Below are 22,579 nucleotides of genomic sequence, written 5' to 3'. Positions count from 1 at the left end.
ACCTGGCGACCCAAATGATCTTCCATGACTTAGAAGTAATCTAAACAGTATTAGTAAATGCTTTATTAACCATTAATGAAGCTTATAGGATAAACCACCTACAAAGCGGTACCAGATTTATATTCACAATAGACTATGGGTTACACATATGGGTTATTCTGCAAGAATAAAAACAAAATTTGTTGAATATTCATTCACATTTATTAAAAATAACTGACAAAAAACAGTGACATGTGAATTTGAAAAGTGAAAAGTAAATCTGACCTACAACAATGGCTACTAATTGGACCTTGCAGTGAGAATATTTTGTCAACTCCTGTTTCTGAATCTAGGTTTTTCGGCAAGTGGCCAGGAGCTGGTCTAACGGCTTTTCATTCAGGAACTTCACATGGGCTCTGAACAACAACAACTATATCATGTCATGGTAATCCAGTCCAGTCCAGACAGGAAAGTGACAGCTGTCAGACCGGTGAAGACCTAAAGCGACTTCCCTTTATGCAGTCTGTTGGCACGCCAAATGTTTTCCTTCCTCAGACGCTTCCAATACTCCCAAGTGTCCGGCTCCAGCTCATGCAGCTTTTTTGCTTCTCCCAGGTTAAACTGGAACAACCTGAGAAAATGAAAAATATGAGCTCATACATATCAAGAGGATTGTCCTCATATAACAAAATTTAAAAATGAAGAAAAAAAAAAGAAGAGGGAAATCAGCTCAGTGAATACATAAAACTCACATATTATCTAGAAAATCTAAATTACAAGCAGTGGACTAAATATTATAACAGAATAAATACATAAATAACACACTCAAAGTTTGGCCTCAAAATGAGAGCCCCAGGCTACTTTTGAGTTGAGTCATTATGTCTCTGAAACAGTCTCAACTAAAATAAAAACCAAGATTTGATCTGTTCTTTCACTGTGATATACACACAGGTGACATATGAAAGGAAACCCCTGAATAAATTAGTGGTCTCTTCCAGGATGACAGTGTCCCCAGCCAAAGGACACAAGGGGTCACTGAATGGTTTGATGAGTAAGAAAATGATGTGAATCATATGCGGTGGCCTTCACAGTCACCAGATGTCAACCCAGGTGAACACCTATGGGAGATTTTGCAATGATGTTTTAGACCAAAACACCAAATGACAAATATCTTTTTTGAAGAATGGTGTTCATCCCTTCAATAGAGTTCAGAGACTTGTAGAGTCAATGCCAAGGAGCAGTGAAGCTTTTCTGGTCACACATGGTGGCCCAGCACCTCACTAAGACACTTTATGTTGGCTTTTCCTTTAATTCATCAACCATCTGTATATCACCAATCTAGAGCACTATTCCCTTTTCATCTAACTGCGTTTCTGTTTGTAATTTCCTGCATAAGTGACATCAATGAATGCCTATCATGTACTGAAACACCATGCTTGAACTACATACAGTATGTTTAGACAGCGAGAGTAATAGCAATAATTAGAAGTTTCTAGAAATGCTTTGCCACAGAAAGATATATTTGTAATTATTTCATTTTTTATTTACCACCAGTTTTCTCAACAGATATATTTTAAAAGGACTAAATGAAATTATCGAAAATATCAGATGACGTAGCTCTAAATTATGATGACAAAAATCTTAGAAATAAAAGTAATATGTGCTCTCACCACTCTGGGTATTCCTCCAGAGGCTTCAATTTAGGATCTTCTCCTTGCTTGAAGATGTTAACTCCTACTGCATAAGTTGTAAGTCTGATGGGGTCCTTACACACTTCTGGACCTTTCAGCTCCTCTTTCATTATGCCTTTGCCTTTTCCTTTGGCCGCTGAAAACCAGGGACAGAACTTTGTGATACTGGTATCAACAGGAAGGTGTGTTAGTTGCATGGTGTTAAAAGATGTTAGTGCTTCACTGGATGATTAAAACAAACAAAAAGTAAACAAAACTTTAGATATAATGCATTATGATTTAAGTGCATATGCAGAATAGAGCTACAAAGACTAGCTAATTGTTTTATTGATGACCAACAGATCTTTACAAAAATAAGTCTTAATAATCAATTCATCATTTTCAGTGTTTTTTTAACAGTTCTGATAAATATCGTTAGGATGATCTTCAGCTTTGGGAAATTTTACAGACAGTTTATAAGCTAAACAATTAACTGTTAAATAGAGAAAATAAGACAATTTAATTAATAATGAAAATAACAGTTGCAATCATAATACAGACATAAATTGTGGTGAAAAAATGAAAAGAGATCTATTCAATTACAACAAGACAAAAATGTATTTGATCACAACAGCCACCATTCCTTTTCCATTTTTAATTGCACACAGTGGGGTGAACAGACTAGATGGATCAGCTAAGCTTGATACGTGACATAGGTGTGTATGTTGCTTCAACAAAGCCAATTTGAAAGTGGCACTCAAGAACACAGAGGTACACAATATACTGTACGACATATACAGTAGTGTAGATATTGTCTTTACTCACCAACTTTTTTCGCATATCCAAATGTCTGTGTTCTGTTTAACACGTTCGTCCTGCAGAGAACTGCTGTAGTGTTGGTTGTGGTGCATTTTGTTAAGGTCAGTATCCTAAATAAATTACACCCTGACATTTTACTACAGATTACTAAAAACCTCAAGCCACCATGCTACAGTCTGACATTCGCAACTCCTTAACCTTCCGCTTTCTAACTTATCTTTGGCTCTGTAAAATAATCTTTACTGCTCCTCTGTGGACAGGAAGACACACTGCAAGACGATAAAATGCTAAATTTATTTTCTATCCGCCAGGTGGCAACACTGATATACATGTGCCTGGTACTATAATAAGATAACAGAAGAAGAAGAAGAAAAGAATTGCGTCTATCAAAAGAGGAAGAAGGGAGATCCAAAATGTCAGAGTACAGTATGGTCCAGAAAAGTGCCCTGAAATTAAAAGGCGTAGGGAGTATTTCAGCTGGAAAAAAGTGAGCCTTTTACTGTTTGGTATTGATGTTTATTGAAATACGTTGTGTTCAAATGGGCAAAATTACCTTACATTAGCCAAGCGCATTGCTACAGTTTCCTAGTATTCACATGAAGCTAACTTTAGCCTGCTTGCTAATAGAAAAACTGTTAAGTAACATTAATGGTACGTGTACTTGAATTTACTTATGTGATTTGGTTTGATGAGTGTTAAAATGAAGTGAATAATGCGCTGTGGCCTTCGCAGTCACCAGATCTCAATCAATTTGAGCATCTATGGGAGATTTTGGACCGACATGTTAGACAACGTCTCCACCACCATGATCAAAACACCAAATGAGGAATATCTTAGAAGAATGGTGTTCATATCTCCAGTAGAGCTCAGAGACCTGAGTCAACGCCAAGGCGCATTGAAGTTGTTCTTGTGGCCCAGCACCTTACTAAAACATTTGATGTTGTTTTTTTCCTTTAATTTGTCATTTTCCTGTACATAGCATAGCTAACACATACGAAGTTCGAAATGCATAGTACAAACATTGTCAGTCACCTTACACAGCAAGTAAAATGTATAATGTATACCTCAACAACTTGCATTTATGCTGTCATTAGTACATAAGACACAGGCAAGGTATTCAGTGGACCAAGAATAGATCACATAAGTTTTGGACTCCACAAACTCAGTGTGTAGATGTTTAAACTTTGAAAATTTCACTTTCTTCTGCTGTATCTTTCTCTATCTCACGCACTCTTCCTCTGATGGGAAAAGTGCAGCATAGCAATCTACTGATCAACTAAATGACTTTTTTTTAGGAAAAAGAAGAAGGATAAAGAAAGTAAGCAGCTCTTGGAGCAAGTCATCACCAGTCAGAACGATGAGGAGGTGAAAACTAAGAAACCGTCTGTTGACAAAAGGACACCAGCACAAACTGCCTTTGATAAGACACAGGAGAAGAGGGTATGCTATTTTCCTTTACAATTAAAAAGGTTCAGTGAGGAATCTGAGGTCAAAGCATTGTTAATAGAGGTAGTAACAGACTATATAAATCTAATTTAGGGAGCTACTGCCTGAAGCTCTCCCTGCTGCAAAATTTTCCAACTCAACAACCACAAATATTTACCACTATCAGCCACAAAGCCATTGTAGCTTATGCTTTGATACAGTTCAGCAATATGTACATCATTTGCATTGATCAGAAGACCACAGAGCACTGTATTTGCACAAAAAGTCAAACAAAAATCCAAAAGGTCAGTGTTTTTTGAATAGAAAAAATGTCCATACATATTTTAAATTAAGATTGCACACATGAACAGGAAGTTCATGATTATCCTTATGTGTGTAGTAGATTATTCACTTATGTACTGCTTTGAGCTTTCCTCTTTCGCTAGATTGTTGATTATATTGGAAATACAGCTGTGTTCAGTTTAAATGAGCAGAGTAATCCCAGTGATTTGAAAATGGATTTGTCAGCTCAGCAGCATAGTTAATGTTTTACAGTCTGAGTTTATTAGTCTTTACATCACATGATGACAACATTTAGCAGCCCTTTTGTACTTAAAGGACAAGGTTCATTATTTGAAATGGTGAATGTTGTATTATATAATTTGGTGCAGGGTCAGTTAATGAGCATATCTACCAACTAGAAACATGGGATGATGTTAAAAAGTAACACATAATTACACACTCATCATGTCTTTAGAATATTTCCAGTTACAGGAGGCAGCTACATGAGTTTGGTAACCTGTGATTTATTGCTATTGTGATACTGACCTTGGTTATTGTCTGACAAAAGTTTAAATTTGGGGTGTTTTTAATATAGTTATTTAGTAGTATACAATTAATGTCCTGTTTCTGGGGGTGTGCCTAAACTGACAGTGATATTGTACATGATTAAGGTTTCTTTTGCATTAATTCTTCCTTCTTTTCCTAAAGCAAATGGAGAGGATTTTGAAAAAAGCCTCAAAGACACACAAACACAGAGTAGAGGTAAGTCCTGTCAGACCTGGCATAGCACTACTCAGTCCAACACCACACAGGCATTCAAATGAATTGGTTTTGGTCTTTAATGTACAGCTAAATCTTGTGATCTACTGTATTTGTCTGTCTTCAGGATTTCAATCGCCACCTGGACACCCTGACGGAGCATTATGATATTCCCAAGGTCAGCTGGACCAAATAGAAGAGGAAAAAACATTCATTTTGTTATTTTATTTACTACTTGTACAAAGATCTCACACGGCACATTTTTGAAGCATATGTTATTTGCTAGTTTATGTTTAGTTATGTATACAGTTGAATGTCTAAAATTTGCATTCAGCCATTCCTGGTATGCACAATAAAGGATTTTAGTAAACGTATATATTGCGTGTGTTTGCCTTACAATGCACATATCCTTGGGCACATTAGCTTATATTTTAAATGTGTGCGATGTGTGCAGGGGGTCAGAAAGCCAGGTTATGCTTGCTTTTTAAGTGGCATATTTTACACTGTACTACAGCTTTGCGCAAATGGCACACATGGTATAAAACAGATCACACAAGGTACAGTTGACCATGTGGAATTACTTGGGATGGCACAGTGTGAACATGTGAACTACCAACCTACAGCTGAAGAGACCAAAAAAGTATTTCTTATAGTAAGACTTTACCAAAACCAACAAGTTGGTATAGAAACAAACAAATTTGAATCCCTAAGAAAAAGTTGTATTGACAGTGAAACTTAAAACTTGTAATGCTGAGTAACAGCTGTAACTCAGTGTAATTTTAACACTACCAGAATACAGAACATTAAGAAGCTGCTTCGAACAACAGTAAAGGATTCTCACACTTTTTATTAGGAGATGAGTGACGTCAAGGACTCAGAGCAAGTTTTACTTACACAGTTCCTATTTGACTGAATTTAAATACTCTTTCATCACAGTAGAAAGGGTAGTTTCTTTGTTCTGTACTGTTCTTGTGTTGTCAGAGTTCACTTTGGCCCCAGCATGTCGCTTGGCTTCACCCACTGGTCAAACTGCTCCTCGGTCAGGTAGCCCAGCTCCATAGCCACGGCTTTTAGCGTAGAGCCTCTCTTGTGAGCCGTCTTGGCGATGGTGGCCGCTTTGTCATAACCTATGTGTGGGTTGAGTGCAGTGACCAACATGAGAGACTCACTCATAAGCTTGTTGATCCTCTCTGTGTTTGCCTGAATGCCCACCACACAGTTGCTGGTGAAGGAGACGGATGCATCTCCCAGTAGCTGTGCAGAGTTCAGCACATTCTTGATAATCATAGGTTTGAAGACGTTGAGTTCAAAATGTCCATTGCTGCCCCCGACGGTGACGGCTACGTGGTTCCCCATTACCTGAGCCGCGACCATGGTCATGGCCTCACACTGGGTGGGGTTCACCTTGCCTGGCATGATGCTGCTTCCTGGCTCGTTCTCTGGTAAAATGAGCTCCCCCAGGCCAGAGCGGGGTCCTGACCCCAGAAAGCGAATGTCATTGGCAATCTTCATCATGCTGACAGCCACTGTGTTCAGTGCTCCACTCAGCTCTACCAGGGCATCGTGGGCTGCTAGGGCCTCGAACTTGTTGGGAGCTGTCACAAACGGCAGGTGTGTGAGAGAAGCAACTGTGGAAGCTACTTTCTCAGCAAAGCCAATGCGGGTGTTGAGTCCTGTTCCTACTGCTGTGCCTCCTGCTGCCAGCTCATACACCCTGGGCATGGCGGCCTTCACTCTCTCTATGCTGTACTTCACCTGCTGGACATAACCGCTGAACTCCTGCCCGAGCGAAAGCGGTACAGCATCCTGAGTGTGTGTGCGCCCGATCTTGATGATATCTTTGAACTCTTCAGCTTTAGCAGCCAGGGCATCATGCAGAGTCTGCAGGCCGGGCAGCAGGACCTGGTGGACCTCTGTCGCTGCAGCAATGTGCATTGCAGTGGGGAAGGTGTCATTGGAGCTTTGACTCTTGTTGACATGGTCATTAGGGTGTACAGGCTCTTTGGAACCTAGTTTCCCTCCCAGGATCTCAATAGCTCTGTTGCTGATCACCTCATTGACATTCATGTTGGTCTGAGTACCAGACCCAGTCTGCCACACCACCAGAGGGAAATGATCATCTAGTTTACCAGCTGACACCTCATCCGCAGCCTGGATGATTGCATCTGCTATCTTTGGGTTGAGGCCATACTCCTTGTTCACCTCAGCAGCTGCTTTCTTCAGGACACCAAAAGCTTTGATCACTTGGATTGGCATTCTCTCACTTGGTCCCCCTATCTTGAAGTTCATGGTGGATCTGACAGTCTGGGCACCGTAATACTTGTCAGCTGGGACTTTGAGTTCCCCAAACGTATCCCGCTCAATCCTGTAGTCTGAACTGGCCATTCTGGACGTGCTGATGAATAGTTTAGAGTTGACGCTAAGTTTCTGCAAAGTCTGGAGGTTGCAGTTAAACTGCTGCACGGTTCTCAGAGAGCGAAACATGGCTTCTCATTAGAGGTGAGTCCAGGGGGGAGGTCAACGCAGCCTTCCACATTGTAATCTGTCATTGGATGAGAAGGAAACTGGCCGCAGGTCAGCCAATAGTGACGCAAGGAAGGCGGGACTTCTGCTGTGGTTGTCGTATCGAGTGGAAACGAACGGGCTGCCTCATCCGGATCAGTGAAGCCTGACAGCATTGCATGATTTTATTTCCGTTACGATAACGATAATTTCAATAATAAAAGTCTAAATTGACTTAATTTTGTCATTTTGGTTAAGTTTGTATAGATATTGCATTTCTGAATCTCATAGATTGTACTGTTTACAGATTGTATATTATATTGGGCTATTTTGTGACAATATACATTTGTTTTATGTATAAGCTAATGTGTGTTTTAGATGACTGTGAACATGTATTTAAAATGCTGCGTGGAACTAAGATTCATTTAGCCTACAATAAGGTGTAATTGTTTTATGATTAAAGAGAGTAATGACATTTTTTTGTAAATCTTCTAGCTTTGAATCAATTCTTGTAAAAGACGAGATTAGACATTAGTTTCAAGCGTTAGATGGACATAAATATAATCAAGAATATTTTCATCCACAATGCCTTAAAATTAGTTTTTATGCTTACAATGTTATATTACCATGTTTATTTGATTTTGTAAGTCCTTCATGGTTATCCAACAAATAAAGTTGTTGTTTGGGAGGTGATCAACAGTTATCAACATTTACAGTCACTCAAAATACTTTGTTTTACCCTTCTAGTGTACATGGACCTACCTGGCCACCATTTGCCCATTTTGTGGTATATGGAGTGTAGCTAAGTTTACATTAGTAATGTCCAGATAGATTATATTTATATGGTAATTAGTTCCAATTGTCTATTCCTTATGATGAAATGAAAGAAATGTTGTGAAATTTAATCAACACAGAACCGATAGACATATAGCCTAGTGCAGCCAAGTCTTTTATTTTGAAGCCTGAGCGCGACCCTTTACCGGACGTTTTTTGCGTCTTGTTGCCACCTTCCCTCTGCTGTCTTTTCTCGCGGTAACGTTAGTATACTGTTAGCTTGCTAGCTAACCCTATCGTTTCCAGGTTTCGTGTCGACCTGAAAACAGCAAACGAAGAGAGACACAGAAAGACTACGCAGCTAAATATTCTTTAAATCTTGACTGCATAAAGGAGTGGGAAAATGCCACACAACTTCCAGCCCGGTGACCTGGTCTTCGCTAAAATGAAGGGATACCCCCACTGGCCAGCTAGGGTAAGCAAGTAACGTTAACAGCAGCCGGAGGGGGCTTAGGAGGGGGTGGGCTGTTCTGCATGGGACGCTGGAGAAGGTTCTCTATCTATCTTCTGTGCTGTTTAACATAGACATCAGTCACACCGATACATAACTTCATTTTTATTGGGCTGTCAGGCTCCCTTATAGCCATACAGTAAGTGTACGTGCAGCATTGTCGTTTTTTAATGAGTTGCTGTTGGCCTACCTACATAGAGAGGTACAGGAGCGAAGCTGGGGTTATTTTGGAAATTATATTTGAAATAATTTATAGGGAAAAAGCCCCAATCTTGATGTTAAAACCAGGTATTATGCACCCCATATCCATAATTTTAAGTTAAAACGAACCTCTATTTTGTTTTCCAGAGATACCAGCCAATCTTTACATGGTACCATCATGTTTGGATCCAAGGTCCACAGAAACATTGTGATAGTTTCTGTCTGTCACATGTGTTTTGACTTGAAAGGCTTGCTTGTTTGCAGATTGAAGATGTGGCTGATGGGGCAGTGAAACCACCTCCTAATAAAATCCCAATTTTCTTTTTTGGGACACACGAAACGTGAGTACAGTACTCTATCGTCAGTAGATTGGAGATAAAAACAAAAAAGTATGTGCAGATGGCTGCAGTTGTATTGTGACCTTTTTCAGTTTGAAAGGGGGCGATTTAGTTGACAAAGTTGTGTGAAATTTATTGACTCCAGTACAGTCAATGACAAAAGCTTTTTGACATGCATTGATGAGGTGGCTTTGCCAATTTTACATTTAGGCCCCAACTCATCTTTTTCTTAGCCTGATATCTTTATAAGAGCAATTCAATGGTGTGAGAATGCACAAATCATTACTTTTGTCTTGCAACACTGCTTTTAATCTCCTTACTTCAACTTTATTATTTTCTGAATGTTCACTGTTAACCATTGATTGATGTGAGTTTGGGTATACAGCATGTTTCTTAGATATGTGTTGGCATGTTTGATCCTGCATCCAGACACCATCTGTTTGACAAGATGGCACCTGCAGTATATTAATCAATCACTAGGTGTCACAGTTTGCTGTTCTAAAGTCATGTTAAACTTCATTCATTTCAATGTAAACAACTTAGGACATTAGTTTGTTGTTAGTGAAGTAGTTTTTTTTAAAGTAGTTAGGGTTTTCACGTTGTCTTTATATCTCTTCCTCACAGAGCATTCCTCGCACCAAAGGACCTTTTTGCCTATGAAAAGTATAGAGATCGCTATGGAAAGCCCAACAAAAGGAAGGGATTCAATGAAGGTTTATGGGAGATCCAGAACAATCCACATGCCTCCTACAGTGCCCCGCCTGTAGTAAGTCACTGATATGATACATTCTAAATTTTAAAGAATCCATAAATAATCATTACATTGTAATCACAAAGATAGTCTTGATGTAGTCTTAAAAGTAAAAGTTATCAGACAATGTTATTATTTTTTTTTTCTCAGCATTCAAGGTCATTTGTTGTACATCATTCTCATTTCTATGATTTTTTTTGTACATAGGTTTCAAACTCGCAGGCAAGTTTCTGTTAGATGGTAGTATCTGAAGCACTTTGAATTGTCTGGTTGATGAGAGGTGCTATGCAAATTAACTTTCATTTTCTTTTGATTAAAATGCTGTAGTGCAGACTAGGGACTCCTGTTGTCCAGGAGGTCTGATGCTTACTGTAACATTTACTGTTCAATTCTGACCAGGAAACTGTGCACCTGTCCCCTTGTTTTATTTCAGTGTCTAATGCAGACTAACAAAATGATACAGATTGTAAAATATTCTTTTAAAATGCTGAAGTTCCAAAAGAGAATGTGAAGTTATCATCACACCGCATTGAATTTTGGTAAAATGCGCCATTTGGAAGGCATGCGCTCATTATCCATCACAGAGATATACATTACATATGTCTATGTTAATTTTAAAAATATAAATACTATCCCATACAGCTACTTACAGTAGTGGATACTTCAGCTTCATCAAAACGTCCATTTGAGTTTTCGGTTTGAGCTCAGACAGGACCGCAGTCATTCATATATAGTGTCTGTGTCCTCTGCTGACAGCTGCTAGCTAGTGTTAGCTCCTGAGCTGAGATCAGGGTGCAGAGTCATTTTTCAGTCTGTTGCTCTTATCGACGTGATCTATAGGTCTGCTACGAGTTAGCTACAGTCAGCTAAGGTTATCCATTCTGAATGACCACAGTCAATAAAGTGAGATCTAAATGATTTAAGTAACTTTTTAGCCTAACACAACAAAACTATATGCAAGTAAATACAGCGCCTTCTCCCAGAGCTGCAACCCGATCCCAACATCCAACACGGTGTGACATACTGTACCTTCATATTCTCTTTTGAGATACTGGTTTTGGAGGAATTTTTGACACACTTTATAGACTTGAGTGTATTCATTGAGAAATTTGTTAATCATGGTTCATCTGCAGCCGGCGAGCTCATCTGACAGCGAGGGCAACAATGCCAGAGGAGGAAGTGATGAGGAAGATGATGATGAAGAGGCCACGGTTCCTCGGAAAGCCGACTCAGTAAGTGAGGCTGATTCTGATTCTGGAAGTGAAGACCGAGGAAGGGGAGGAGGAGTGAAGCGGAAGCCACCTGCTCCCAAGGTACTTGTACAGACATACAGTTTCATTAATGATGATAGGAATACGGTATTCTTGGTCACACGAGGATGCACTTGGCATAATAGACAACCAAGTCCTATCAGCTACACCAAAGGTACTGTAACAATTGGTAATGCTTGGATACTTACTGAGAATTTGTCTGTTTATATGGGAATGAAAACAAGAGGTAGCTAAAAAGACCTGAAATAACTGGTGGCTTCCTCTTTATTATCACAAGTTCTTATAGAAATGACAAAGCCATCATGAGCTGTGATTAATAGAGAACATCTGCATGACTTGAGTGCAGGTCAAATTGGTTGGCTGGAATAACTGATTGCAATGAAAGATAACTGCAATAAAATAGTTGATTTAGTTTAGCTGTATTTTCATATTTGCATGCTTATGTTCTATTTTAGCGGCCTCCTCCTCCAAAAAAGGCTCGAGGCTCGTCCAGTGATCGAAATGAAGAGGAGAGTGGATCCCCCTCTGAATCAGAACCCACATCTTCAGAGTCTGACTCTGGAAAGAACAGTGACCAGGTAAACACACATACATGGTACAATGTTTTTGGTGTCCCGAAACTAAACAGTCTTTAATTGTTACATATTTGTTCTTCCAAAAGGATTTTACTCCAGAGAAGAAAACTGGTGGACGAGGTGGAAAGAAAGCAGGAGGCAGAGGGAAGAAAAAGGTGAACCATTTGTCCCCTTACATAGTAAAAATATTTTGAAAACCTTTTGTGACTGTATTGGATTTCTGATTTCTTGTTCCTCTGTCCCCTTTTCTCTGTGATATTACAGAAAGCTTCCTCTGGCTCGGATTCAGACACAGGGTCAGGGTCAGAGAAGAAAGTAGTAGACAGTGACTCAGAGGATGAGAAGCCTCGACCAGCTCTGTCTGGCTCAGAGTCCCAGTCTGGCTCAAAGTCTGAGTCAGACTCAGATCCACCTCCTCGTAAAGGCCCACAAGCTCGCAAGAAAGGTGCAGCTCGAGTCCTATCTATCTGTCAATTATGATTTCATGCAAATCATAGTGATTTTAAGTTGTCTGATGTTAAAGAAAGGGATTTGTTCTCTTCATTTTGCTTATGCAGTGCCCAGGTACTCAATGCTTTTTTCCCTTCCATCCACAGAGAAGCCTGCACCAAAGCCTCGTGCACGGAAACCCAAACCTGCTCCTGCAAAACGAGCACCTTCATCATCTTCCGACAGTGACAGGTTAGGCTGCTTTATGGCTTTTTTTGTATGCACCACAGGTTGATGCAGTAATATGAATTCTAACATGCATATTAGCTTGGAGGAAAAGGCACTATAAAAGTAGTCCTGTTTGTTCACAGTGACAGCGAACCCGACCGCATCAGCGAATGGAAAAAACGAGATGAAGAACGCAGACGAGAGCTAGAGGAGCGCCGGAAAAAGGAGGAAGCAGAGGAGCTGCGCCGGCTACGAGAGAAAGAGAAGGAAGAAGAGGAGAAAAAGAAAAGAGAAAAGGAGAAGAGTAAAAAAGGGAGCGACAGTGACAGCACCAGTAGCTCAGATGAAGGTGTAGATGATCACCCATTGAAGAAGTCCAAGAAACCCCCTCCACCCCCAATCCCTGCACCCTCAGACTCTGATTCTCCAGCTGAGGTACAGTTGCTTACTGAAAGACATGTTAATCATCTAAAGTATTTGTTACATCTTGCTTTATTCCTGGTAATAGGATTGCAAATGAGTCAACATCTTATGCTTTTCTCATCAAAAGGTGAAAAAACCACCCAAGAAGTCCGACAGTCAGAAGAAGTCAAGAATAAAGAAAGAGAAGGAAAGGAAAGAAAGAAAGGAAAGGGAGCTAAAAGAGAAGAGAGCCAAACGGTCAGAGGAAAAGTCCAGAGTGAGGTTAGGGCACAATGGGAAAGAAACTGCAATATGCAAACTTCATTAAATTGACTTTATTGACGCTTAATATACACTGATCAAACATTTCCCTCCTTCTCTTAGGGCTAACCCTGAGAGACCCAAACGCAAACCTGAGAGGCCACCAGAGAAGAAAGTGGAAAAGAAAAAGGGTCAGTGTTTTATCTCATACAGTCACAATTTGTTTCAAAATTACTGTTGTTTACTACAGATGATCAGCAGCCATTGCTTCACAGAAGTTATGTTTATTGTTTCAATGAGAGGACAGCAGTAATTCAGTGCAGCATAGTTACTGTTGCATTGTGTCCCCATATGCAGAACCATCACCAGAAGAAAGGCTACAAAAACTCCATACAGACATAAAGTTTGCACTCAAAGTGGATAACCCAGTAAGTCGTGTTTATGGCTGTGGTTAAATACAGTTTTCTGTGTTTTTATGCTAACATGAAAATGGAATTTTTGTGTGCTTTCTAGGACATAGACCGGTGTCTACAAGCCCTAGACGAGCTTGAGGCTGTACCTGTCACCAGCCAGATCCTCCATAAGAATGCTGAAGTTATTGCCACATTAAAGAAGGTACTTTTTTTTTTGCTTTGTTGTTGGCTGTCATTGCTTTGTATATTTTCAGACTTGTACTGCATAACAATAGGATTGCCAACATACACCTTAAAAGATAAGAAAAGATAAACCTAAGATGGTATTGTAATTGTTGCTGACCTTTTCTTGTAACCTGTCTTGCATTAGCCCAAATATAAGACAGTGCTATTTTCTGGGAATTACACTTGAGAAAGTTAGCTCTCTTCATTCTTTTTGCCACATTTATTTTGTTTTTTTATAACTAATTTAATCATTTGAATACCTAAAAAATTGCTTTTATAATTTTGATTTTTATTCATTTATTTTTGCTCAAATATGCATTCACAAGATGTTAAATATGGTACTATAGGCAAAGAGTAGCACTCTCACTTAACACATTTTTTCCATTCTCTACTTCTGTGTGTTTTTGTGCATATGTGTATGTTATTTTTTTTTTCCTTGACAATTTAGATTCGGCGATATAAAGCCAGCACTGCAGTCATGGAAAAAGCTACTGATGTCTACAACAAGTTAAAACTTCGCTTTGTGGGCAAGACAGAGGTGGCAGCTAAACCTAAAACAGAGAACAAGGAACCAGAAGATACTGAGAAGGAGACACAAAATACAGGTAAAAACCTCCATTTTGGATCTTGATTTTTTTTGTTCTACATTACTTTTTACTGTTGTTTTTTTTTTTATCAGACATGGATGCAAAATTTGGTTTGCCCTGCCTGCTTGTGTTAATCTAAATGTGCATTTTCTAGACTCTGCTCCAGTGAATGGAGAATCAGAACAGAAAAAAGATGATGTGGCAGTAGAGGAAAAACCTAAATCACCTGTAGGGGAGGACAATAATGACGATACTACAGCAAGTCCAAACAGGTGAGTATCCAGTGTGAAGCGCTATACAGTATCTTTGCTCTCTAACAGTCCAGCAGGATTTGAAAGCAAATATTTCACAGACAGCAAAAAGACAGGAATCTCTATTTAGATTAAAGCAGAATTATTGTACGTCGTCACTTAGCACTTGTGGGACGTTTTGCTAACCTTGACAAAGCCTATGTCAACATTTTCTGCATTTTATTATGCACATAGTCATGATTTAGCGGCCATAATTGTGACTTGGCTGTTCTTTGTCTTTAGACGGAGCCCAGACAGCCCCGCTGAGCAACAGACGCACACCTATGAAGAAGCAGAAAACTCTCTCTCTGCAGAGACAGAACCACCTGCTGTGGAAAGCTGAAAGGCCCTTAATCACTGTTGCAGTGGACCAAGTGCTAAAAGATGGTGGCCTCTTTGTTTGATGTCATACAGTGCTCCCGGCCCAGCACAACTGCAGCGCACGCACACACAGCATTTCCTACAGTATCTGTTACATCAATTTTGATGTTTTGGACATTTTGCACCATAATGATATCAAACCAGAAGGCCCCATTGCTCAGTTTGGTTCATTATTTATCACAGCAAAAAGGAAAGCTTATTAGTGTGTTAGTTTGTGACGCTGTGCAAACTCCTTTTGTTTATGAAATGTGCTTTTCTTTTTAAACAACACTCAGCCCGCCCTGGATCCTCACGCCAAACCACTGCTCCTGGCAACTTTCTTCTTTCTACCATATGAACTCTGGTCTTTCTTACTGGATGTATATTGAATGATTACATTTTCATCACTTCTAACCAGAATTTAGGCTGGTGTAGTTTGGGATGAACACTGACATGATTCTTGTGGGGAAACTGGGTGGAAATGGAGCCGCTGTCACTTTTTAGGTTTGAAGAGTTTGTGCACCTCTTACATCTGTTGGCTTCATTTTTTATATATATATATATATATAAAACCTACAAAACCATCACAAAGGCCTCTTGTCTGTGTGTATGATGTTGTGAGAGTGGTGAAGTTCTAATTGTGAGTCTTTTATGTTAAATATTTTTTTTAAAAATTATCTGTTCTTGATCCCGTTATTCTATTCTGAAATGTAAAGCCATGAACTGGGTCATGTAAAGCTGTTTTCCAACTGAGGTCCACCAAATTTTTATAGCCTTGTTTTCAAATATTTGCATCTACAGGTTTGTCTACAATAATTCCTGTGGTGTTACACACCTTGCACTCTTGTTTCCCCATGGTGTCTGCTTTCAGTAACTTGCATAATAAATGGAATAACTGTACAGGTCAACAGCTTCCCTTAAAAGCTGTTGAGTTCTCATGTAGCTGCAACCTATTTTGACTTTTTCTTGTCATATGCATACAACAGGTGTTTTTAGTGCTATGTAAATTGGTAAAGCATTTCTATAATTTAGTTGAGAAGAATAAAAATCTCAGCATGGTTTTGTTTCTGTGTCATTTTTGGTGGGTAAAACCTGCTTTAAATTAATTCACTGTGCTTTGGGGGGGGGGTAATTATGTAATTAGAATGTTAGTACTCTGTAATAATTCTTTAGTATATTACTTGTTGTGGGTAGAAGTGAATCATTTACTGCTTGCAAACCAATGATGGTAAGATGATGTCAGGGGGTAGGACTGGATAAGTCTGACTTCTTCCTACTCCATTCAAGCATGTACTAGGTATAAGGTATATATAACATAGGTAGTGTGATATAGTAGTTTAATATTCTGAATAGAGGGACTAGGCCTTTAATTCCTCTGATTCCCACATGAGACTCTCGCAATCACTCAAGTCAGCTGACTGTAGACGCCATTTTGTCAGCCATTTCCTACACTGATCCATTGCCAGCGTCTCTGCACAGCACAGGACGCCCTGTCTGGCCTCAGCTTCATCTGCCCGGGCTTGGTAAACAGTAGTGGACCCTGCACACACGGTATCCGGGTGGATGAGCGACAGTCTAGCGGGTCGGTCGGCACCCACTAGACCTCTGCAAGGCACTTGGCTCCACAGGATAGAAGCGGTACAAGTTACAGACAGACATGGCTTTGAAGATTGTCAAAGGGAGCATCGATCGGATGTTCGATAAAAATCTTCAGGATTTAGTACGTGGCATTAGGAATCACAAGGAAGATGAGGTAAAACGACCGAAGAGCCCACACTGCCTGAGCTATTTTTAACTTAACATTCATTGATGTTTTAAGTCAACATAGGTTGCCATTACCGTTATCTGTAACCAGTTAGCTAACGTTAATAGCTGACGCTAGTTTAGGTAAATTAACATTAGGCATGCTGGTCAGCTAACGTTAGCGTTAGCTCAGTCATTTCACCCGCTAGCTGAGAGTCAACTCTAAACATTGGTCTTCAGCGGCCAGCGCAGCCGTGGGAATGCTAATGTAACATTTGCTAAATAACAGGTTAGGGGACGTTTGCTCATACTAACTTTTTTTTAAATCATGTTTTAAACAAGGAAGCTTGTTTGTATCGTTACAGTTGTTACTGACAGCTAGCTAATCTAGCAGACAGAGGAAGCTAGCTAGATTAACCATCACAATTTAGCTTCCCAAAGTATAGAGCTACTGCGAGCATTCAACTACTGCTAACTTTATCTATTGGTCTTTAGGGACCGATTCATGTGGTGAGAAGTATTCAGAGGTCTTCAATCTCCCATTGACTATTTGCAGTGGTGGAAGAAGTACTCGGATCATTTTACTTAGGTTGCAATACAACAGTAAAAATGCTTTGTTACAAGTATAAGTCCTGCGTTCAAAATGGTTTTCTAACATGTTTGCAGTGGTAATCCAACCCACTGTAGTTTTTATGCGTTTAATTTGAGTTACTGCTGGGTAACTTCTGAATTTTTCACCATAGGTCATTGAGGTCTTACTGTATTTTGTATTAATCTGGTTCTGAAAAATATTAACTAAAGTTATAAAATAAATGTTGTGGAGTTAGAAAGTATGCAATATTTTCCTCTAAAATGTAGTGAAGTCAAAGTATGAAGTAACAGAAAATGAAAATGCTCAAGTACAGATATCTAAAAATTATACTGAAGTACAGTACTTGAATAAATGTACTTAGTTACATTACACCATTGATTATTTATCACTTATTTTAGTTGAGGACACCTGCTTAGCTTGTAGCTAGGACTAGCAGATTTGACCATCCTGGCTGCTGATGTCAAAAATTGCATCTTATATTAACATTTAAATCATGCAAAATGAGTCAGCCAGCAGTTTGGTTTGAACACCCCAACAGTGGTTGATGGTGAGGACACCCCTGTCACAGCTCTGTGGGTGATGATAGGCTCATCACGGCACCAGGTCTGAGTAGGAGTAGGGTGGGATGTACAATAGATACTGTATATACACATACTGTATATCTATGAGCATGTGCCATTAGAGGGCACTGTTTGGGGGCATCCACATTTCCATCTCTCACATCATCCTTCTCCTCTTGCAGTGCTGTTTGGCTTTGTCTAACCTTGCTCCTGCTGTAAAATGCTATGTCAGCCAGTAAGACAGGGTATGAAGCTGGTTTATTGTTGAGCACACCTGCCTGTCTGGTATTGTGTCTAAGTTGAAGGCAGTTTTGGTTTTGATTCCTTTCTCAAACGGATCCTTGGTGTCATTGCATCAGGGAGCAAATGTACAAACAGGGTTTATACAAGTAGTCATAAGCGAGTACGTTTGCATTTTGCTTGGATATGATGCCATCTGTATTTGTGTCTTAATGCTGTTTGGATGAATAATAACAAGCACTTGTACCAGGCCATCAATGCTTGATCTCTTACTTCAGTATATGGTCTAAGCTGTTTGCAGTGGTAACCCAAACCTAAGCAGCCTAGATAAGGTGGTGGCTGCCCAGTCAACAGTGGACAGTTCCATGAAATATTAATACGCTGTGTGTGTGTGCCTGAGAGTGTGTTGACTTTTTGGCCAGCTCATACTCTCTATTTGTTTTTCACATCTGTGCACAGTTCATCCATTCACTCTCCCTTCCACAGCCTTGGAACAAGAGGCATGTTGTAATAAGGTGTGAAGATGTCCTAAGTGTATTTCAAGAAGATTACTAGTAAGAATTTTAGTGTTCGGTGTCTGCTGAAAGAAAAGGTGTTCTTTGCTTCCTTCCAGTATATCTCCAGCTCAACTTTAATTACTGGCAGCAAGGTTGACTGTGTTGGCTTTGTGCCAAAAGTTATTTCAATTCATTCTGAAATGGTTGTTAAAGGAGAGGTGAGTTGTGAGTAGCAGCACTGTGTGTGTCTGGTGACTGTGAGTTGAATCCCTCCCAGCCTGCCCATTAGCCTGCTAGCCACAGTTTCTTCAGGAACAGGAGCAGCAGAGCGCCCCCCCACCCCCAACATGTCTTATGACTGCACACACATGACCAGCACACAATCACATTCTGCACAGCTTACAGTGCCTATAAAAGGTATTTACCCCTAGGATGTTTTACCCTTTTATTGATTTTATAAAATCAATTATGGTCAATATAATTTGTCTTTTTTGGCTAAATAAATTACAGAAAAACCTCTTTAATGTCAAAGTGAAAGCAGGGTTCTACAAAGTAATGTCGATTAAAAAAATAAAAGCATTGAGCAGTTTTGCAAAGAAGAAAGGAGTAAAATTGCAGTGTCAGATGTGCAAGCCTGATTGAGACCTATCCACACAGACTCAGTGCTGTGATTGCAGCCAAAGGTGCATCTACTAAATACTGACTTGAAGGGGGTGAATATTTAGGCAATTACTTATTTCCCAATTACAACTTTTTATTTAATTGGGTGGCAACTGATGATTTACTGTGGTGACCCCTAACAGGAGCAGCCAGAAGTAGGAGAAGACGACACTTGGCATAACCTTGACTTAAACAGCAGTTTGACTTATGGCTTAAAGTCCTGATGCTGTTTCACAAGCCCAGAGTGGCTGAATTTAGCCTGAAGCATATTAAAAGATGAAGTTTGCATTATGACTAAATCTAGGATAAAGTTTAGGACTTGCCTGAACTTTGGCCCCTCCTGTGGACAGCAACAACAGGCAGCTGCAGGTAGCTGAGCGCTTGTTCCTGGTGTTTTGTAGCAGCCTCCGACTCTGGATATCACTCCACCTAATCTGATCTGGTGTCTGTTATTTGTCCTCTCCTTTGTCTGCCCTCAGGCCAAGTACATCTCCACATGCATTGATGAGATCAAACAGGAACTCAAGCAGGACAACATCGCTGTCAAAGCCAATGCTGTGTGCAAGCTCACCTATGTAAGATCTCCCACCCTACACCGATTCACTGACTGTTATGTTTAGTTCCTGATACACAGGCATTGATATGCTTCCACACTGAGCATCACTATAAAAAATATATTCAGCAGCAACTTCAAAATGTTTAAGCCAACTTAAGAGAATTGAATTTGGTGCCTTAATTTGCTGAGTTTAATAATGTAGAAAGGAACCTCACACAGACTTGAATCAAACCCTGTTGTTTTGGCTCAAGTCTTTATCAGGATCATATAGGGTCAGAAACCACTTTATACATTTGTAGAAATTATGTACAGAACTACTACTTTAATATTTAGTTTTTATAGCAAAATAGCCAGCAGCCAACATGTACTGAGGACAGTATACAATTCCTGTTTAAACAAAAGCACTCTTTTCTGTTTATAGCCCAGGCTTACATTTAGGGTTGCATGGCTTGTTGAGGTTGACATCGGTGCTCATATTGAGCGCTTTCAGGCTAGATCATGCAGCTTTTATGTGCACCACAGGGACTCCTCCTTTTAGAGCCCCTTTTCCTCATTTTATTTAGCCGCATCTATCTTCTGTATACAATTTCTCTTCTGTTTTACAGCTTCAAATGCTGGGCTATGATGTCAGCTGGGCCGCTTTCAACATCGTTGAAGTCATGAGCTCCTCCAAGTTCACATACAAGGTATGACTGCAGTACACTGACAAGGCTTGGAAATGATGGTCTCAGAACAGAACAACAGAGTAGGTATGTCAAAAGCCTCTTGTTAAGATACCTTTGTTAAAGAACTCGAAGGTGTGTGACAACCACAGATGCTAAAGAAAAATGCTGTTTATGACTAATTTAAATCTCCACAGAGATACTTACCCAAAAATAGCAGATGGAAGAATCACAGAAGAGTTTGTGTACAGTGTAGGTAATTCTCTATGGAACTGTTGTTCATCAACATTTAAAGACACTCAGAGTGTGAATATTTGTTAAAAATTCCATCAGTATAAAATTTAAGCACACATGGCCCTGAAATACAAAGTTCAATTCCTTTAGACATAGACTACTGTCCAACCACCGTGTAACAAAGGAGGGGGTGGAGGGAGCTGGGATAGCGTGCACATTTTCAGACAGTCTGATCAAGAGACATCACTATCTTTATTAATAAACATTAACCTGGGTTGTTCACATAGGCTACTGAGGACAACAGCGCTAGAAGGTTGACATGAGCAGTGTCACAGTTTGTGGAATAAGGAATGACAAAGAAACGCTAGACAGAGATGTGCAACTAGCCAATCAAGGTGTGAAGTAGATGTGAATGTCGGATCCTTGGCTTGAAAAATAACACAAACAAAAAAAAAAAACATTCGCAACATCAAACAACTGTTGCACACATGCAGGTGGGGCTAAACATTCTTATATTCTGGGTTTCTACTTTCTAGGACTGTGTCCGACTAAGGATTTTGTCAGTTGAGACATGGTTGTAACCTAATTTAGAAACAATTTTAATCTTCTCCAGTCAGTTGTGACTGTGCATACTGCGAATGATTCCTCCCATATATAATTCCTCATTGAAATGTTTTCCTTGTGCAGTTTTGTTAGCTTCCTAGTTCCATTCGGATGGATGCATGTCACAGAAACAGTCGGTAAACGGCTGTGCATTGCACTTTAACGGAGATGGGTAAACAACCTGGACATTGGACAAAACCAGCCTCATTGTCACTATCGTTAGTTTTTTCTCTTGTAAAAGTAGACCACGATGTTTGAAAACACGTTTAATAAAGTACAAATCTCACCTTTATGTGGCTTGTGGGTTTTGTTGTCCTTTTCTCCTTGTTCTGCAATTTGCTAAATAAATCCAAGCTTAATGTACATCCATGTATCAGACAATGTCACCACTGAAATGGGAATTCCTCCCGGACCACAGGGGGATGTATTGAGCGCACTGCTGCTTGGCACATCAAAATGAGGAGAAGATGTTGCACTATGGGGCTGGGGCTACTTTCTACTGTAATGCACACTGGCTGACAAAAAATAAAATGTAATAAAATAAAAACAAAGGCTGGACTAGAGGAGTCTCAGTCGACTGACAGGTCTCTCAACTAATGATGACTCGACTGTTCGCCAGCCCTAATTAAAATATAGAAGAATTTGTTATTCTCTGTTTGTTGTCTTTTTTTCCTCCAGAGGATTGGCTACCTGGCGGCCTCACAGTGCTTTCACGAGAGCACTGACGTCATCATGCTGACAACCAATCAGATTCGAAAGGTCAGTTAAGCTCTCTACGCCTGATTATCTGAATATAACTTCTCCCTCAGCCAACCTCCTCTGACTCTTGGACTTACTCAATATATTTTTTCACCCTTTCTTTCCCAGGATCTCAGCAGCCCCAACCAGTATGACACAGGTGTTGCCCTCACTGGCCTCTCTTGTTTTGTGACCCCTGACCTGGCTCGGGACCTGGCCAATGACATCATGACACTGGTGAGTCATAGTGAATATGTCAAGAGGTTTACCAAGAAGAACTTATGCTCTTCAACGGTAATTTTTTTTTTTTCTTTTTCTGGCCAGAGTTCATTTTCTGCCTCGATTGTCATTTACCTCTAGCGGTGCAATGGATCAGAAAACCAATGGTTTGGTTCAGATCATGGATTTTGAGTCAAGGATCAGATTCCCTTTTTTTTAAATA

General features: G+C 39.8%; 5 protein-coding genes across 5 annotated transcripts in view; 3 read left to right on the top strand and 2 right to left on the bottom strand.

The window, feature by feature from the left end:
• Window positions 1-180: 180 nt before the first annotated feature.
• On the bottom strand, window positions 181-2,735 carry mrpl54 (mitochondrial ribosomal protein L54). Its single transcript, XM_020607086.1, has 3 exons — window positions 2,475-2,735; window positions 1,650-1,806; window positions 181-610 (listed from the first exon to the last, which is right to left on the bottom strand). Exons 1-3 carry the CDS (start codon window positions 2,599-2,601, stop codon window positions 478-480), a joined length of 417 nt encoding a protein of 138 aa, XP_020462742.1. The 5' UTR covers window positions 2,602-2,735; the 3' UTR covers window positions 181-477.
• Window positions 2,736-2,823: 88 nt separating this feature from the next.
• fam32a (family with sequence similarity 32 member A) lies at window positions 2,824-5,305 on the top strand. Its single transcript, XM_020607087.1, has 4 exons — window positions 2,824-2,955; window positions 3,764-3,908; window positions 4,884-4,937; window positions 5,062-5,305. The coding sequence occupies exons 1-4, from the start codon at window positions 2,882-2,884 to the stop codon at window positions 5,128-5,130; spliced, it is 342 nt and encodes a 113-aa protein (XP_020462743.1). The 5' UTR covers window positions 2,824-2,881; the 3' UTR covers window positions 5,131-5,305.
• A 458-nt stretch (window positions 5,306-5,763) lies between these two features.
• On the bottom strand, window positions 5,764-7,578 carry fh (fumarate hydratase). Its single transcript, XM_020607085.1, has one exon. It carries the CDS (start codon window positions 7,416-7,418, stop codon window positions 5,919-5,921), a length of 1,500 nt encoding a protein of 499 aa, XP_020462741.1. The 5' UTR covers window positions 7,419-7,578; the 3' UTR covers window positions 5,764-5,918.
• An 830-nt stretch (window positions 7,579-8,408) lies between these two features.
• hdgfl2 (HDGF like 2) lies at window positions 8,409-15,315 on the top strand. Its single transcript, XM_020607114.1, has 16 exons — window positions 8,409-8,685; window positions 9,187-9,263; window positions 9,885-10,026; window positions 11,145-11,324; window positions 11,738-11,860; window positions 11,944-12,012; window positions 12,122-12,302; window positions 12,454-12,538; window positions 12,658-12,949; window positions 13,065-13,198; window positions 13,301-13,368; window positions 13,535-13,605; window positions 13,691-13,792; window positions 14,264-14,420; window positions 14,557-14,674; window positions 14,936-15,315. The coding sequence occupies exons 1-16, from the start codon at window positions 8,614-8,616 to the stop codon at window positions 15,033-15,035; spliced, it is 1,971 nt and encodes a 656-aa protein (XP_020462770.1). The 5' UTR covers window positions 8,409-8,613; the 3' UTR covers window positions 15,036-15,315.
• A 1,108-nt stretch (window positions 15,316-16,423) lies between these two features.
• The window catches only part of ap3d1 (adaptor related protein complex 3 subunit delta 1), a 27,040-nt gene continuing 20,884 nt past the window's right edge, over window positions 16,424-22,579 (top strand). Inside the window, exons 1-5 of the mRNA XM_020607021.1 lie at window positions 16,424-16,805; window positions 19,824-19,919; window positions 20,506-20,586; window positions 22,078-22,158; window positions 22,267-22,374. Coding sequence (XP_020462677.1) covers window positions 16,710-16,805; window positions 19,824-19,919; window positions 20,506-20,586; window positions 22,078-22,158; window positions 22,267-22,374 — 462 coding nt within the window. The 5' untranslated portion in view covers window positions 16,424-16,709. The remainder of the gene's footprint in view (window positions 16,806-19,823; window positions 19,920-20,505; window positions 20,587-22,077; window positions 22,159-22,266; window positions 22,375-22,579) is intronic.

This window comes from Monopterus albus, unplaced genomic scaffold (genome assembly GCF_001952655.1).
Source record: "Monopterus albus unplaced genomic scaffold, M_albus_1.0 scaffold83.1, whole genome shotgun sequence".
In the NCBI taxonomy this organism is placed as follows: domain Eukaryota; kingdom Metazoa; phylum Chordata; class Actinopteri; order Synbranchiformes; family Synbranchidae; genus Monopterus; species Monopterus albus.
Note: the sequence above shows the minus strand (reverse complement) of the source record. Positions and strands in the feature narration are given on the sequence as shown.

Bases quoted from the DNA above. Each gene is read 5' to 3' on its own strand.
- mrpl54 (XM_020607086.1), bottom strand. From the start codon at position 2,601: ATGTCAGGGTGTAATTTATTTAGGATACTGACCTTAACAAAATGCACC. The intron at 1,807-2,474 runs GTGAGTAAAGAC...CCTGGTTTTCAG, and splicing joins TGGATATGCGAAAAAAGTTG to CGGCCAAAGGAAAAGGCAAA. The intron at 611-1,649 runs GTGAGAGCACAT...TCATTTTCTCAG, and splicing joins CTGGAGGAATACCCAGAGTG to GTTGTTCCAGTTTAACCTGG.
- fam32a (XM_020607087.1), top strand. From the start codon at position 2,882: ATGTCAGAGTACAGTATGGTCCAGAAAAGTGCCCTGAAATTAAAAGGC. The intron at 2,956-3,763 runs GTGAGCCTTTTA...ACTTTTTTTTAG, and splicing joins AGTATTTCAGCTGGAAAAAA to GAAAAAGAAGAAGGATAAAG. The intron at 3,909-4,883 runs GTATGCTATTTT...CTTTTCCTAAAG, and splicing joins ATAAGACACAGGAGAAGAGG to CAAATGGAGAGGATTTTGAA.
- fh (XM_020607085.1), bottom strand. From the start codon at position 7,418: ATGTTTCGCTCTCTGAGAACCGTGCAGCAGTTTAACTGCAACCTCCAG.
- hdgfl2 (XM_020607114.1), top strand. From the start codon at position 8,614: ATGCCACACAACTTCCAGCCCGGTGACCTGGTCTTCGCTAAAATGAAG. The intron at 10,027-11,144 runs GTAAGTCACTGA...GTTCATCTGCAG, and splicing joins CCTACAGTGCCCCGCCTGTA to CCGGCGAGCTCATCTGACAG. The intron at 12,013-12,121 runs GTGAACCATTTG...GTGATATTACAG, and splicing joins GAGGCAGAGGGAAGAAAAAG to AAAGCTTCCTCTGGCTCGGA.